At 35.9% G+C, this 15,568-nt stretch overlaps 1 protein-coding gene and 1 non-coding gene across 2 annotated transcripts; one reads left to right on the top strand and one right to left on the bottom strand.

Moving 5' to 3' along the window:
• Window positions 1-3,260: 3,260 nt before the first annotated feature.
• TRNAK-CUU lies at window positions 3,261-3,333 on the bottom strand. The gene has a single exon. It is a non-coding gene; the product is annotated as a tRNA-Lys (tRNA).
• Window positions 3,334-7,282: 3,949 nt separating this feature from the next.
• On the top strand, window positions 7,283-8,250 carry LOC120166227 (ATP-dependent zinc metalloprotease FTSH 4, mitochondrial-like). Its single transcript, XM_039175540.1, has 2 exons — window positions 7,283-7,819; window positions 7,885-8,250. Exons 1-2 carry the CDS (start codon window positions 7,283-7,285, stop codon window positions 8,248-8,250), a joined length of 903 nt encoding a protein of 300 aa, XP_039031471.1.
• The last annotated feature ends 7,318 nt before the right edge of the window (window positions 8,251-15,568 follow it).

The raw sequence follows: 15,568 nt of genomic DNA, 5'->3' as shown, positions 1-15,568 counted from the left end.
GGGAATTAGCTGAATTACCACCAGGCAAGAAAGCGCTTCACAACAAGTGGATTTACAGGATCAAAGAAGAGCACGATGGGAGCAAACGCTACAAAGCGAGATTGGTTGTCAAAGGTTTTCAGCAAAAAGAAGGTATTGACTACAATGAAATTTTCTCTCCAGTCGTGAAGCTGTCTACAATCAGATTGGTGTTGAAAATTGTAGCTGCAGAGAATTTACATCTTGAGCAGTTAGATGTAAAGACAGCTTTCCTTCATGGTGATTTGGAGGAAGAAATCTATATGAGGCAGCCAGAAGGCTTCATAGAGGCAGACAAGAAAAACCTGGTATGCAGGTTGAAGAAGAGCTTGTATGGTTTAAAACAAGCTCCTAGATAGTGGAACAAGAAGTTCGATAGTTTCATGAGTAACAGTGGTTTTACCAGATGCCAAGCAGATCATTGTTGCTACATCAAGATGTTCGACAATAGCTTCATTATTTTATTGTTGTACGTTGATGACATGCTCGTTGCAGGCTCAAACATGCAAGAGATTATAAACTTGAAGCAAAAATTGTCAAAACAGATTGCTATGAAGGATCTGGGCGCTGCAAAGCAGATTCTTGGGATGAGGATCAAGAGAGACACAAAGTCAGGGACTTTGATATTATCACAGGCTGAGTACATCAATAAAGTACTCTCCAGGTTCAACATGCAAGATGCTAAACCAGTAAGTACACCTTTAGGTGTTCATTTCAGACTCTCCAAAGAACAGTCACCAAAGACAGAGGAAGAACGTGCACACATGGTGAAGGTGCCGTACGCCTCAGCGATTGGAAGTCTGATGTATGCCATGGTCTGTACCAGACCAGGTATTGCTCAAGCAGTGGGAGCTGTTAGCAGGTACATGAATAATCCGGGCAAGGTACTCTGGGAAGCAGTCAAATGGATCCTCAGATATCTACGGGGTACCACAAACAAAGCACTTTGTTTCAAAGGTGGAGATACGATACTGACAGGCTATGTAGATGCTGACTTAGCCGGAAATGTTGACATCAGAAGGAGCACTACAGGGTATGTCTATACTTTAGGAGGAACCGCAGTGAGTTGGTTTTCTCAACTACAGAAGATAGTTGCTCTCTCCACAACTGAAGCAGAATATGTCGCTGTTACGGAAGCTAGCAAGGAGATAGTTTGGCTCCAAAGTTTCTTGGAAGAGTTAAGCAAGAAACAAGAAAACAATGTCTTGTATTGCGACAGTCAAAGTGCTATACATCTAGCAAAGAATCCGTCTTTTCATTCCAGAACAAAGCACATACAATTGCGATATCATTTTATCCGGTCTCTTATGGAAGATGAGATTTTGAAACTTGAAAAGATCAGTGGAGCTCAAAATTCGACAGATATGTTGACAAAGATGGTGACTACAGACAAACTGAAGTTGTGTTCAACTTCAGTTGGCATGCTAGAGTAACAAGACTAGAAAAGTTGTTGCATTGATCGAGGTGTGAAGACAGATTAAAATCAGTCTTCAAGTGGGAGATTGTTGAAAGTATTAAAATGGTTTTCAAGTTTGGTAACCAACTTTGAAAAAATGGTTTTCAAAGTTTGGTAAATGTTTCTTTGAAAATGGTTTTCAAAGTTTGGTAAATGTTTCTTTGAAAAATAGTTTTTCAAAGTTTGGTAGATGTTTGTTGAAAAATGATAATGGGATAATCACAATTAATCCCTAGGTTTTAGGGTATTTACAAGATTAAGTCCTTAAGTTTCAACTATAAATACCCTAGCTCATTTAGCTTCAAAACCATCCCAAAAATCATTTCTTTCTCCAATACTAGAGAGTTTTCTTGTGAGTAGTGAGTGTTTTGTAAACACATGTAAATTTTCTCTCTTAGTAAAAGATCTGCAGCAGTCCGGAGAAGTAAGCACAATTGGCTGAACTCCGTTATCAATTTTGGGGATTTTATTTTTCCGCTTTTATTTTGCATTCTCACTAATCTGGTTATAGGAAAATTACTTATACTTGGTTTATTTCCCAACATCATATGATAGTTGAATTTGCAATTAGCAATAAAGAATTGCCAAGTGGATGAAATGTTGATGTTGATTTATCTGATGCGTTTCTTTTACATCATCAACTTCAGACACGCTGAATTGCATGTGACAAATTCAAACAACCTTAAGTTTTGTCGATATCAGATTTATTAATCACGTGCACGACAAGAGACACGCTGGCCAGCTCAGATGGAGAATTTAGTAAAAGCTTAAACCTTCCCAAAAGTGAGGTTGTTTTTAACCGAAACATTTTTATAATCTTTATCAAGTCCAATCCAAAAGCTGGGTCTTTGTCTTTGTATTAAACAAATACTTTAAACTGGCATATATCTTATAATCAAATCTAAATTAATAGTTTTTATTAACAGATAATAATTTGGGTTGGTCTGAAGTAACTTGATTTGAAAGAAGGGTTCAGGTAGTTTTTTTTTACTGGATCAGTTTTCTTTGGGCTTTGTTAAAAGAATTTTCCAATATATACACATACAAGTATTACAAAACCCAAGTTTCATGTGATTTTTAATGCATATAAAATATCTAAATTATTTATAAAAAATGATATATGTGTAAAATATATATTCAATGATTTTATTTATTTAAATGTCACGAGTCATATATAAAGTTTAGAGTTTGAAATTTTAAAATTTAAACAAAAATAAATAAGATTATAGCTACCATATATCTTTTCTTGTTTAAATCACTCTTACATAAGATGAATAGTCGAGTTGATTCTAAATACCGGTCTTCTCTGATTTGATTTAATATCTAATTGATGTTTAATTTAAGTTCGATTAAACATTGAATTTAAAACCAATTTGACTTAAAAAATATAATCAATCTATTTAAAGATTATAGGACATTATTTTGTTGAGTTGTTTGACTATTAAAAGATATAAAATGATCTTTTAGTTATAAGATGTTTTGTTGAGTATCTCGACAATTAAAAATTGTAAAACGGTTATCTGATTGTTCATTGTGTTCCAAACTCATCATTTTTCGTTAAAAATAATAACAGTTTGTGTTATATGTTAACCTATTGACTGGGAAACGATAATCATTTGAGATTTTAGGATCAGATTATGTCATATCATAATTAACATGTTAATAAATTAGCTGACCCTATTCCCATATGTAATGGGGGTGAGGGGGAGGTAAGGTAGTAGGCTGCCCCCAACGCCAGGTTGAGAGCAGCTTCCGTGGAAGACCTCCGGCAGTCAGAATTATGAATTGCCCACCGTGGGACTCGATCCCACGACCACAAGGTTAAGAGCCTTGCGCTCTACCAACTGAGCTGGACGGACAATTCATAACTAACATGTTAATGTTCAACTCAAATTGAAATTAATTTTTTAACGAGAAATGATTAGTTTCAAACACAATGAATAGCAAGAGATCATTTTTAATAGTTGTAGACACCCACATTTCATCTATTTATGTGTTACATATATATACATATATTATAATAAACATATATATTATTATTTATTATTTATTTTTTCTATTTTACATTTTACAGTCCCCAAAATAAAATAAAACAGTCCAACAGTGGCCCAAACAAGGTCCAATCACGTGACCCGTCAGCTAGCCCGCTCCAAGCCAAACCCAAGCACCCAGGGGTTTCTAGAAACCCTAGCACTGTTCCTTGTTTGAAGTCCACCAGCGTTGCAACCCTCATGCGCAAGGACTCTCTAACCGATCATTTATTTCGATCAACCTCGAATACTCCGGCACAAGGGAAGCACACGTAACCTCATCACCAACAAACCCAAAACAACCACAGTAGAGCTCGGTTAGGACTCAATCTAGGCTAAAAATAGTATACACTTTGTGTATAAATAGACATGCAATCGACCATTTGTATTACTACGATTTCATACGAAATAACAAGAGAAATTACACCAAGGCTCAGAACAATTGAAGGTTTCTTGCAATATTTCGAAAAGAAAGGTAAAAAGTTCATACCTTTTTGGATTTTTTTGCATGTATGTGGCTTCAATGAGGTTTGCTTTTGCCATTCGGTTACACAAAAACCCTAAGGAGGGTTCGACCAAGGATCCATGGGGGAATTTTTTGAGATTTGTTTTTAAGATCTACATCCCCGGAGGCCTATTTTTAAAAACACTTTTGGTTTTCTAAAAAAAGAGAAGAGAAGTTTAAAAAAAAAAATCGCCGTCGATTACTGGAGGCCGGTGTCGATCAACGGCGACGGCGAGGCGGTTCTGCGGTGGTCGGATTCTGGGTTCATCAAGAAACCATGCGACCGTTCATCAAGAACCCAGGCGACTGTTCATCCATTAATGAACAGATGAGAGGAAAATAAGAGGGGAGGGGCTTTTTGTTTGAGAGAATAAAGCAAATGAAATATTTCAAAAAACAATTGGCTTATATATTAAGCCCATTAGACCCGATGACCGACCCAACCCATATTATACGTAACTCGTATGTTTTTTAAGCACAAATGGAAAATCGTAGTTCAGTCCCCCTGATTTTGAAATATTTAATTTTTATCCCGAATTTGTTTTTGAAATGGCCTCTGACTTTGATTTTCTTTTGATTTAGTCCCCGATTCAATTTGCATTTTAGTTTTTAATTTTCATTTATTTATTTTTCATATTTCTTATATATATATATATTACGTTTAATTACTATTATATATTTTATCATTATAGTTTATATATACATATTTAATTATATTTTCTATTTTATTTTCTATATTTCTATATTTTTAGTTTTCTATTTATTTATATTATATTACCTTTTTTCTTATTGTTATTATTATTTTATTATTTTTATTATCTTTCTATTTTTACTTTTTTATATATATTTCTTTTTTCTTGTTTATTTATTTATTTTTATTTATTTTTATCTCCCTTATATTTGTTTTGTTTATTTATTTATTTGCATTATCTTAGTATTTTTTATGTAGTTGTTATATTGTTTTGTTATTATTTTTCCTTCATTTTTTTATTTATTTTATTAGTTTTATCTTTTCTTTTGTTTTCCCTTTTCGTATTTTTCATTATTTTATTTTATTTCATTCATTCTTTACTTCATTTATTATTTTTCTTCATTTTTTTCTATCTAACACATCTTTTGACTTTTAAGGGTACACTTTCAAACCAGTCTAAGGTAAGAAATCTGGATCGTTATTTTACCTTTGAATTTTAAATTTACAATTTTCTTAATAAAGAAAACTGAAAATTACGTAGTACCGAAAGGGCAGTTCAAGGGTACTAACCCTTCTTTGACTGTAACCGACTCCCGAATCCGACACATCTTTAGAAAGACGCAGATCATGTAAGAAATAAGGTATCCGGTCAACCTATTTATTTTTAAATAAATGATCGATGGCGACTCCTAATCCATTTTTCCAAGTCGAAGCCTAATTCTCGGCCCAACCAAAAGACGGTTCCGACAGCTTGGCGACTCCGTTGGGGAAACAGGTAAGTGAGTCAGGCTAAGGTAATTTTCAGTTGTCTTTTTAACGAAAAAGGTAAGTTTAAACTTTAAGGTAACATTTCGATCCTTATTGCTTACTTTTGATTATATTTTCGAGTAAATAGTTATACTAATCATTTTCTAATTATTTCAGCCTTCAAAGCTTGTTTTTCACTTAAGGCTCTAAACCCAAGCACCGAACCTTATTTAACTGGGGGTGAAAGAAACGCCTTAGTGTGAATTTATTCACCGCACAGGCCTAGCAAGTAGCCTTCGGGATTTATATACCTTATGTCTTCGTGTGAATTTATTCACCGCATAGACATAAAGTAATGTGTCCTCTCGAGTTTAACTTAGTCCACACAAGCCTGTGATGGGTTTAGGACTAAGGGTCTGGTAAGCCCAAGGGGGCGCCGACAAGTAGAACTCGGGTACTATTTTTTAGAACCTAAACCGGGAGACTATGGAGATTTAGAGCCTACCCCGAAACCACATTCCAAAACCCAGGATATTTTTACCCTAACCATGTTTTTTTCTTTTTACTTTTCATGCTTTCTTTCATCATTTTTTTACTGTTATTAGTTTGCTAACTTTTTGCCTTTGTGTTTGTTTTGTAGTATTTGCATCATAACAAGAGGCCATTGATCCCTAAAAAGGTATTTATTACACATAAAATAATCTGAATTAACGGATAAAGGTGTTGTAATACAAGAGATTGAAAACCCCGAGGAACGAATATGGTCCGAGAAGACCCAGAAGGAAAAGGGAGATAGTCTTCAAGGAAGCTGTGTCAAAGCTGGTTAGTGACATTGCACTTTTCCTTCATGTTAAAACTGATGAGCCCTTGATCAGGGCCTTGGTTCAATTCTGGAACCCGAGATACAGTTGCTTCACTTTTAATCGGGTGGACATGGTACCCACCATTGAAGAATACACTACATTGCTGGACTGTGAAAGCATCAAACTAGAGCGAGCTTACATTAAACACATCAAAAGTCAGCCTTTCAAGAATGCATTGGCCAAGGTTTTCGGGGTTGACAAAAAATAGGTAATTGACCGGACTTGATGGAAATGCAGTGGGAAAGGAATGCTTGGCTTCATATCAAGCAACTGATGAAGAACTATCCCAATGAGTGGAAGGTATTTTTGCACTGGGTCTGTATGGTCTGATTATATTTCCGAAGACTTTGGGATACATTGATGCTGCTGTGGTAGAGCTGTTTGAACAACTTCCGAAGAGAGTCAACCCAGCACCGACCATCTTAGCCGAAACATTTCGATCTCTCAACCATTGCAGAAGAACTGGTGGAGGAAGGTTCATTGGGTGTGTTCAGCTCCTTCAAGTATGGATTCACAGTCACTTCTGGAAGACTAACGCCTACCGCCGATTTAGCACCACCTATTCACCTTTGGAAGAGTTCATCACTATGAAATGACATGAAGGCACTACAAAGGAAAAGTGGATGAAAGTCTTTACACATCTTCAGGATCGGGATATTACCTAGAGAGCCCCCTGGTTGTTCCTCGGTGACGTTCTTTTCCGATGTGGGGATTCTGACACTATGACCTTACTTGGACTTTGGGATGCAGTTGGGTATGCTCCATTGTTAGCACTTAGACAGTATGAGGCACGTCAGTTTGTCCCAATAACATATGGACTTGCTAGATCAGAGTTTGGGTATCACTGTGACAGTTATAAGAAGATGATCAAGAAATCAGTCGTTTCATAGAAGAAAATATTCTGGATGGATGTTGTAGCTGCCAGAAACATGCTTACTTTGGATTATGTGGAGTGACGAAGATTGAGAAGAAATGACAATATCCCGGTGCCAGACTGTGAGGACACCCGGATCATGGAGGAACATTGATGTTGATTTGATGATCATTGCTAGAAGTACTCCTGGATTCTCCGGTGCTGATCTTGCAAATCTTGTCAATGTTGATGATGTGATTGCTACAATGCATGGTGCTAAAGATGTGATAATGGCTGATCTGGAGTATGAAAAGGACAAGATCATATTGGGCAGTGAACGTAAGTCGGCTGTCATTTCTGAAGAGTCACAAAAATTGACAGCTTTCCATGAGGCTGGCCATGCCCTTGTTGTTATCCATACGGATGGGGCACTTCCTGTTCACAAAGCAACAATAGTCCCTCGAGGGATGGCTCTTGGCATGGTGTCCCAGTTACCTGATGTGGATCAAACAAGCTTCTCCCGAAAACAGATGCTTGCGAGGCTTGATGTTGCCTTGGGTGGGTGGGTTGCAGAAGAGCTCATCTTTGGAGAAAATGAAGTCACTTCTGGTCCTTGCTCTGATCTTGAGAAAACAACTAAATTATCCAGATCTATGGTTACGAAGTATGGCATGAGTAAAGAAGTGAGACTCCTACGCATTCTTATAATGATGATGGTCAGAGCTTGAGCTCGGAGACTAGGCATATTATAGAGAAAGAAGTGAAGTACTTAATGGAAAGGGCTTATAACAATGCAAAAACCATCCTCACTACCTACAGCAAAGAACATCATGCGCTTGCCAACGCATTGCTTGAGCATGAGACACTCACAGGAGCTCAGATTAAGGCTCTGCTTGCACAGGTAAACTCTCAGCAACGGCAACAAGAACAGCGTGAAGAGATGATTGTATCACAGAATGAACCTAAGTCCAAACCAGCATCGTCAAGTTCAAGTCCAGCTGCATCAGCCGCTGCTGCAGCAGCTGCGGCCGCCGCCGCCGTAACTACTACATCTAAAGCAAAAGGCGTTGCTCCTGTTGGATCTTAGCATGCAAGGCTCTGATAGGGTGCAATTACGCCGTAGTTATTTCTCAAATTGAATGTATGCATACATATTCTCAAGCCTTTTTGATTTACTAGCTTTGCACGATTTCGAACACTGGGTTCATTTGTGTATAACCTTGTGTCTGATTTGACTAAAAGATGTAGAAGATGAATTATCTGGCACCTCTATTGTTACGGTAAGTAGAATTAACTTGGATTATTTCATAAAACCAGTAACCCTGTTGCCTTGGCTATCTTGAATGTCTCTTCCAGGAAACCTTCAATACGCCTCTCTTTATCCCAACAACATTAAGTTGCATAAATAAGTAAATGGTGATTTATAACGAAGGGTTCTTATGTAAACTAAATATGCACCCATCAGCACACATTTCCCGCCAAAAAGAAAAACGGTTACAACGGAAAAGAACTCAGCTATCTGCTTCACTTCTCATATCGTTTATATAAACAAAACCAAAGAAAGTAAAAAACCTCTCGTTGCTCAAATCCATTTTAAAAAAAGATCATAACTGGTAATCAAGAAATCTCACCTTGCCTCTTCGTTTCAACTGAATATGTGCGTGAGAAATGAGAAATATAACTTCTTTCCTATGCCGTGTTTGCAGGAACCGATGTTAGAATTAGATTTCCCTCCACTTCCTCATTCCATTCCCAATGGCGGCACCTCCAAACACCGTTAGCTTTCCGTTGGATGAGAAAACTCATTTCTTCTTATGCAGTTTTTGCGGCAACCACATCCTCAATGTAATCGGGAACAATTTTTTTCCGAGTATCATCTCTCCTTCTCTATCTCTATCTCTATCTATATATATATATATATATATCTGTGAGTGTAATTCTTCTTTGACTCAAATTTTTAGATCCAATGGACGGTGCCGGATGGAGTGGACTTGGATGGAATTATCTGCAACGCCAACGCACCGTGAGATATCGTCCGTCAAACAACTCGACAACCTTTTGCTACATTTAATTACGTAATAAAGGACAGTAATTAACGAAACGTGCTTCATTGATATGTAGTGTTAATATGCGGTTCGGATCTACAACGACTGTTTTGACTTCCTATGGTCGACCAGTGGTGAATTCCTATTGTAATTATTGCTCTTCTATCCTGGGCATGAAATTTGTAACTTCTTTACTCACTTTTTTTGGATGCCCCTGCTCTGTGTTTATACATACTAATTATATTTGAAATCTCTTTCCCTTGTTGTTTCAGATTTCGGGCGGTCGAGTTGTGAATGAGTTTCCTGTTGAGGTTTACATAGGGGAAAGACAAGAAGCAGTTTTTCTTGACTTGTAAGTTTTATATTACTGAACCATTTTTGAAATTAGAAAACTGGTTTTTTTAATGAAATTGGCACCTCAGCCAAGGATGGACCGAGGGACGAGGGCAATGCCCCTAAGGGTGTGTTTGATTCACGGAATGTAAGATTACCAGTGAGAATAAAAGATTACCAGGGAATAGGATTACTGGGAATATTGTATTTTGTGTTTGGTTGGTTTAGCAGGAATGTAAGATTACCGTGTTTGGTTAAAGGAATAAAAGATTATTAGAATGTATATTTGACCAAATTGTTCTTATTATATATTTGTATGATATTACAAATTGTAAAATATTTATATATTGTTTCAAGTACCTAGGGTCTATGATACGTAAAGATGAGGGTGTAGATGAAGACGTTTCACACTGTATAAAGGCGGGATGGCTAAAGTGGAGGGCTGCTACTGGAGTTTTGTGTGACAAGAAGGTACCTCTAAAACTTAAGGGAAAATTTTATAGAATGGCAATAAGACCAGCGTTGTTGTATGGATCAGAATGTTGGGCTATCAAGAAGGATCACGTAAGGAAGATGGAGGCCGCAGAAATGAGAATGTTTCGATGGGTATGTGGTAGGACTCTATGGGACATGACACCAAACTCTGCTATTAGGATGTCCTTGGGGGTGGTGCCTGTATCCGAAAAATTGAGGGAGGGAAGACTACGGTGGTTTGGGCATGTCCAAAGACGACAACCATCGGATGCGGTTAAGAGGGTAGAGTCGATTTCAGTCGACGGTACCAGAATGAGAGGTCGACCAAGGCGGAAATGGGAAGACTGCTTGAGATCTTATTTGAATGATTTAGCCCTTACTGAGGACATGACCTCTGATAGGAAATTATGACGACTTAAGACCAGGGTAGTCGAGTAGGGCGAGTCACATCCATTGGATGTATCATCTTTGTCTTCTTTTAATGCTTTTGTAGTAATTTCATCACTTATACTTTTTATACGTTTCTGTCATTGGAATTAATGAAGGACTAGAACTAAGGTAGCGGAGTAGTGTTGTATTAGTTTTAGGTTTTAACCCATTTGACTTTATCCCTTCTCGAAGTCTGCTATCGTTGAATTCTGTGTATACTGCTCTTCATGTTTCCTATTTATAATTTTGGTCGGGTCTTACGTTTCTGTCTATATGTAGATAATTTTACGCAGGGGTTTATTTGTAGGGATTACTTCCCATTACAGACGTGCATATGAGGACTGCATATGAAGATTGTTCAAATAAGTATTTTATTTATTTATTTAAACATGCATTGTATTTTATCTTTATTTTTTTTTACTGCCGGAGGTCTTCCACGGAAGCTGCTCTCAACCTGGCGTTGGGGGACAGCCTACTACCCTACCTCCCCCTTACCCCATTGCATATGGGAATAGGATTTTGTTGTTGTTGTTGTTGTTGTTGTTGTTGTATATAATTTTTTTACAAAATTAAAAATATAAAAAAGATTTAATGAAAAGGTAATTTTTTTAACCCCTAAACTTTATATAAAATTTTAATTATAGATTTTTTTTTGTAAATCTAAAATAATTTAAGGATAAATTTATAATTTAACCTATGTAGAATTTTTATTATTTAATGACAGAATAATGATATTTTTGAAAAAAAATAAAAATTGAAGGGCATTTTAGTCCAAAACGCCGGTAATGTTACAATACTTAAAGGAAGAGAGGTAATAACATTCCCGGTAATATACCCTAAAAAATCTACTATTGGTAATAAAACATTACCGGGAATGAGATTCCCGGCCAACCAAACATGGGAATGTGGGATTCTCATCCCATGGGAATCACACAATCCTTGAACCAAGCACCCTCTAAAAGTTTAAAATTAATATATATTTTAAATTTGTTATGTATTTTTTATTAAAAAAATATTTTTTCTTTAAAATTTTATAAATTAAATTCAATTCCTAATATAAAATTTTACGTCAGTTCTACCTACAACGGGGAAGTAGGGCGATTTGTTGTATTGGAATGGAGTCTGGGACGTTTGCCCTAACGAGTACTCTAACGATGACGACTGAATCCCCAGCAAACGAAATTCAAGTCAAGGTTCACTGTTGAATTCAAGTTGTACAAGGGAAACTACTGCTGTTGCTATTATTTTTCGTTTTAATTTGTAAGGAATTTACGGGCAAAGCCAACGTTTTTTGCTGAGAGAATCTTTGACGTGGTAATAACCACTTTTTATAAATAAATTTAATTTAAAATAATTATGATTTTATTTTGGAAAATTTCGTAGGGAATGGTAAACACCCATCAACGCCCAAAATTAATATATATATATTATATGTTATCTAAGTAGTGAAACTTTACTAATTTAAATTTAAAATTTAAATTACGATCATTTTATTTTTATGAATTTTTAGTGAATCTATTTTTAAAATATTTGACTCAATGAAAAATGATTTAATTCACTACACTTTATTTAAAAAGATGTCCTCTTGCTACGTGTATTCATGGAAATTGAAATCTAGTTATGTTTGACGTAATTTTGTTAACGAAACAAGACGACATTGCTTTTGAATATATAAAAACACGAAAATAAATGTGTAACACCCCCAACCCGTATCCAACCCGGATACGAGTCAGAGATATTACATTGACTTTTAAAACACAACTCATTACAAATAATAGTAAAATACTTGAACTTATATTACGAAAATACAATAATATACATATGGTAATATAAGTTTACCAAAATATTCAGAGCATACACAACTTAACTCTTTAATTACATGCCAACATCCATTTTCATAACAAAATGACCTACTGATTAAGTTGCTTCTGATCTAATAGTTGCAGGAGTAATGTTGTCCAGCTGCTTAACCTCGATCGTCTACTTTATCGGATCCTACGTGTGAAACACTCACACGCTAAGTCATCGACTTAGTGAGGTAATATAATAATAATATCAATAAATATAAAGTAATTGCCAAAATGAGATGGGTTGCAATAATAAGATGTATGTAAACAATGCAATAACCAAAACCATGTTTCTTACACATATACTTATCAATTTCACATTCATAAGTTCGCCTTAGTAAGTTCATTAGCCCATGGTACCATACAGAGAACCTAACGTATGTGAGTATTGTGAGGTTGTGCACTATGCTGTCACCACAGCTCATATAATTACACCGAAGTGCCACGTAGAATTGCACCATAGTGCCATATAATAATGTCCATAAGGACCACATATCATTCCTTAAGAATCATATACATATGCCAAGGATCAAGTATGTGTCTCACCAGACCTTACACATGTTCCAAAGAATACATATATGTCCTGAAGGACCACATATCATTCCTTAAGAATCATATACATATACCAAGGATCAAGTATGTGTCTCACCAGACCTCACACATGTTCCAAAGAATACATATATGTCCCGAAGGACCACATAGACCCACTACCCTTGGCATGCCAACTATACCTATAGTTCTCATTTACATAATATGGGCTTTCACAATTTATCTAATTTATATCACGTAGACATATTATTTTCATACCTTTATCATATAACTCATATAACTTTTTCTTTCATATTCATGTCCCATAATACATATGGTATGGATTCATGTCATATATCATCATATGAACTATGATCATGTATCAAAATATTGAATCTAGACTTATCACAAGTCTAGAACTGAATAAAATACATATTCATGCTATGCATATGCACTCACCTAGATTTCTTTATCTTTCCCTCGATTGATCCTACTTGTTGATGGTTCCGGAACTCGTTTAGGCTCGATATCTACATAGTAATTCATTGATACTTATCAGTATACTAATTAATATATTCTGAACTATCATTTCTTAGGCTAAAAGAAAAGCCATTTTCATCTTTTAATGGAGGTATGCATCGATGCACTACACCATGCATCGATGCATAAATCCTATTCGATGTTTGTATTTAATGGGGATGCATCGATGCACTCCTTATGCATCGATGCATAAATCCTATTCGATGTTTTCTTTTTAAATTAATCATCGATGCATCGGTGCACAATGAATGTGTATCGATGCACATTGCCCAGAATTGTCATTTTAGCAAGAAAATCTCTTCTTAGTCTACTAACACTTTATATTTCCCCTCTTTATATATCCTTAACTTGCATACTCTTACTTAAACTAATTATTATCCATTCCATACTTTTGAAACTTAAAAATCCAATTCTCCATGTAGAATTTAAGAATCTAACCCAAATTCCAACATGTTCTAATTTGAATTCTAACACCTCATACTTCTTAGTTAGCTTTATGACAAGTCAAATTTCACTTCTAATTCTTATTAGGAACTCTAATCCAAGATTTCACTTTTCTACTTCCTTTCTTTGATTCTTCATATTCTCCTCATCTTATGGTTTTAAGATAATCTAAGCTTTCCTTAAGCTTAGTTATCAACTAAGGATCAATAAGAAACCTTAAATTCATCAAGAATTTAATCAATAAGAAAACTCACCTTTAGCTTGGCTTCATGGCAGAGAAGGAGAAGGAAGAAGAAAGAAATATCCAGAACCTTGTTTCTCTCATTAGCTTTCCACGTGGTTTATTAAATATCCTTAAGAAACATTTAATTATTTCCTTGTCAAAAGACTTATTTGCCCCTTTAGTTCCCCATGTTTTGCTAATTGATCCTATACCAAATATTTCAATCAATTCCCTTAACTTTCAATTTATCAACTTTGATTGCTAAATTATAAAATTTCACAATTTGATCACTAACCCGGTATGGAGGATGTTACAAATCTGCCTCCCTAAAAAAATTCATCCTCGAATTTTCATTGTACGAACAGATGGGGATATTGAAGTCGCATATCTTCTTCATGTTCCCACGTAGCTTCTTCTACTTTGTGATTTCTCCAAAGAACCTTGACCAACGGAACTGTCTTACTTCTTAACTGTTTGACTTCAAAAGCCAATATTCTCACTGGTTCTTCTTCATATGTCATATCCGATTGGACCTCTACTTGTTCTGGTGTAATGATGTGAGAGGGATCGGACCTATATATTTGTAACATGGACATATGGAAGATGTTATGGATCTTCTCCATTTCCGGTGGCAAGGATAACTGATATGCCACGGGTCCTATTCTCTTAACAACTTCATATGGCCCAATGAATCTAGGACTTAACTTTTCTTTCTGACCAAAACGTAATACTTTCTTCCAAGGAGATACTTTAAGGAACACTTTATCTCTAACCTCGAACTCAATCTCTTTTCTTTTAAGATCAGAATAGGACTTTTGTCGATCAGAGGCCACTTTGAGGTTATGCTGAATTTCTCGAACTTTTTGTTCTACATCTTGAATTAAATCCGGACCAAGAACACTTCGATCTTTGAGTTAATACCAATTTAACGGAGTACGACATTTCCTTCCATATAATTCTTCATATGGGGCCATCTTTATACTAGACTGATAACTATTGTTGTAAGCGAACTCTGCCAGCGGTAAATACTTTTCCCATGATCCTTTGAATTCCATTACGCATGCTCTCAACATATCTTCCAATATCTGAATAGTTCTCTCTGATTGCCCGTCAGTCTGAGGATAAAAAGGCGTACTAAAGTTTAAACGAGTCCCCAACGCTCCATGCAAAGATTTCCAGAATCTAGAAGTGAATCGAGGGTCTCGATCAGACACTATGGAAACAGGTACTCCATGCAATCTAATAACTTCTCTAATATACAGCTCTGCATACTTTTCCATAGAGAAATACGTTCTAACCGAAAGGAAATGCGCTGACTTAGTTAATCGATCAATAATTACCCAGATTGATTCTCTTTTGTTCGGAGTCAAGGGTAACCCCGAAACAAAATCCATCGTAACATTTTCCCATTTCCATTGAGGAATGAAAAGCGGTTGCAATAATCTTGACGGAACTTGATGCTCATCTTTGACTTGTTGACATATCAAACACTTAGACACAAATTCAGTGATGCTTCATTTCATCCCTGACCACCAAAATCGA

Source organism: Hibiscus syriacus, unplaced genomic scaffold (assembly GCF_006381635.1).
Source record: "Hibiscus syriacus cultivar Baekdansim isolate YM2019G1 unplaced genomic scaffold, ASM638163v2 tig00111633_pilon, whole genome shotgun sequence".
NCBI classification, from domain to species: domain Eukaryota; kingdom Viridiplantae; phylum Streptophyta; class Magnoliopsida; order Malvales; family Malvaceae; genus Hibiscus; species Hibiscus syriacus.
This window is presented reverse-complemented; position numbering and strand designations above follow the sequence as displayed.

What these genes read in the sequence shown, in the direction of transcription:
- LOC120166227 (XM_039175540.1), top strand. Translation starts at nt 7,283, where the DNA reads ATGACAATATCCCGGTGCCAGACTGTGAGGACACCCGGATCATGGAGG. An exon ending in CTAAATTATCCAGATCTATG is followed by an intron (nt 7,820 to 7,884) that starts GTTACGAAGTAT and finishes GATGATGGTCAG; the next exon opens with AGCTTGAGCTCGGAGACTAG.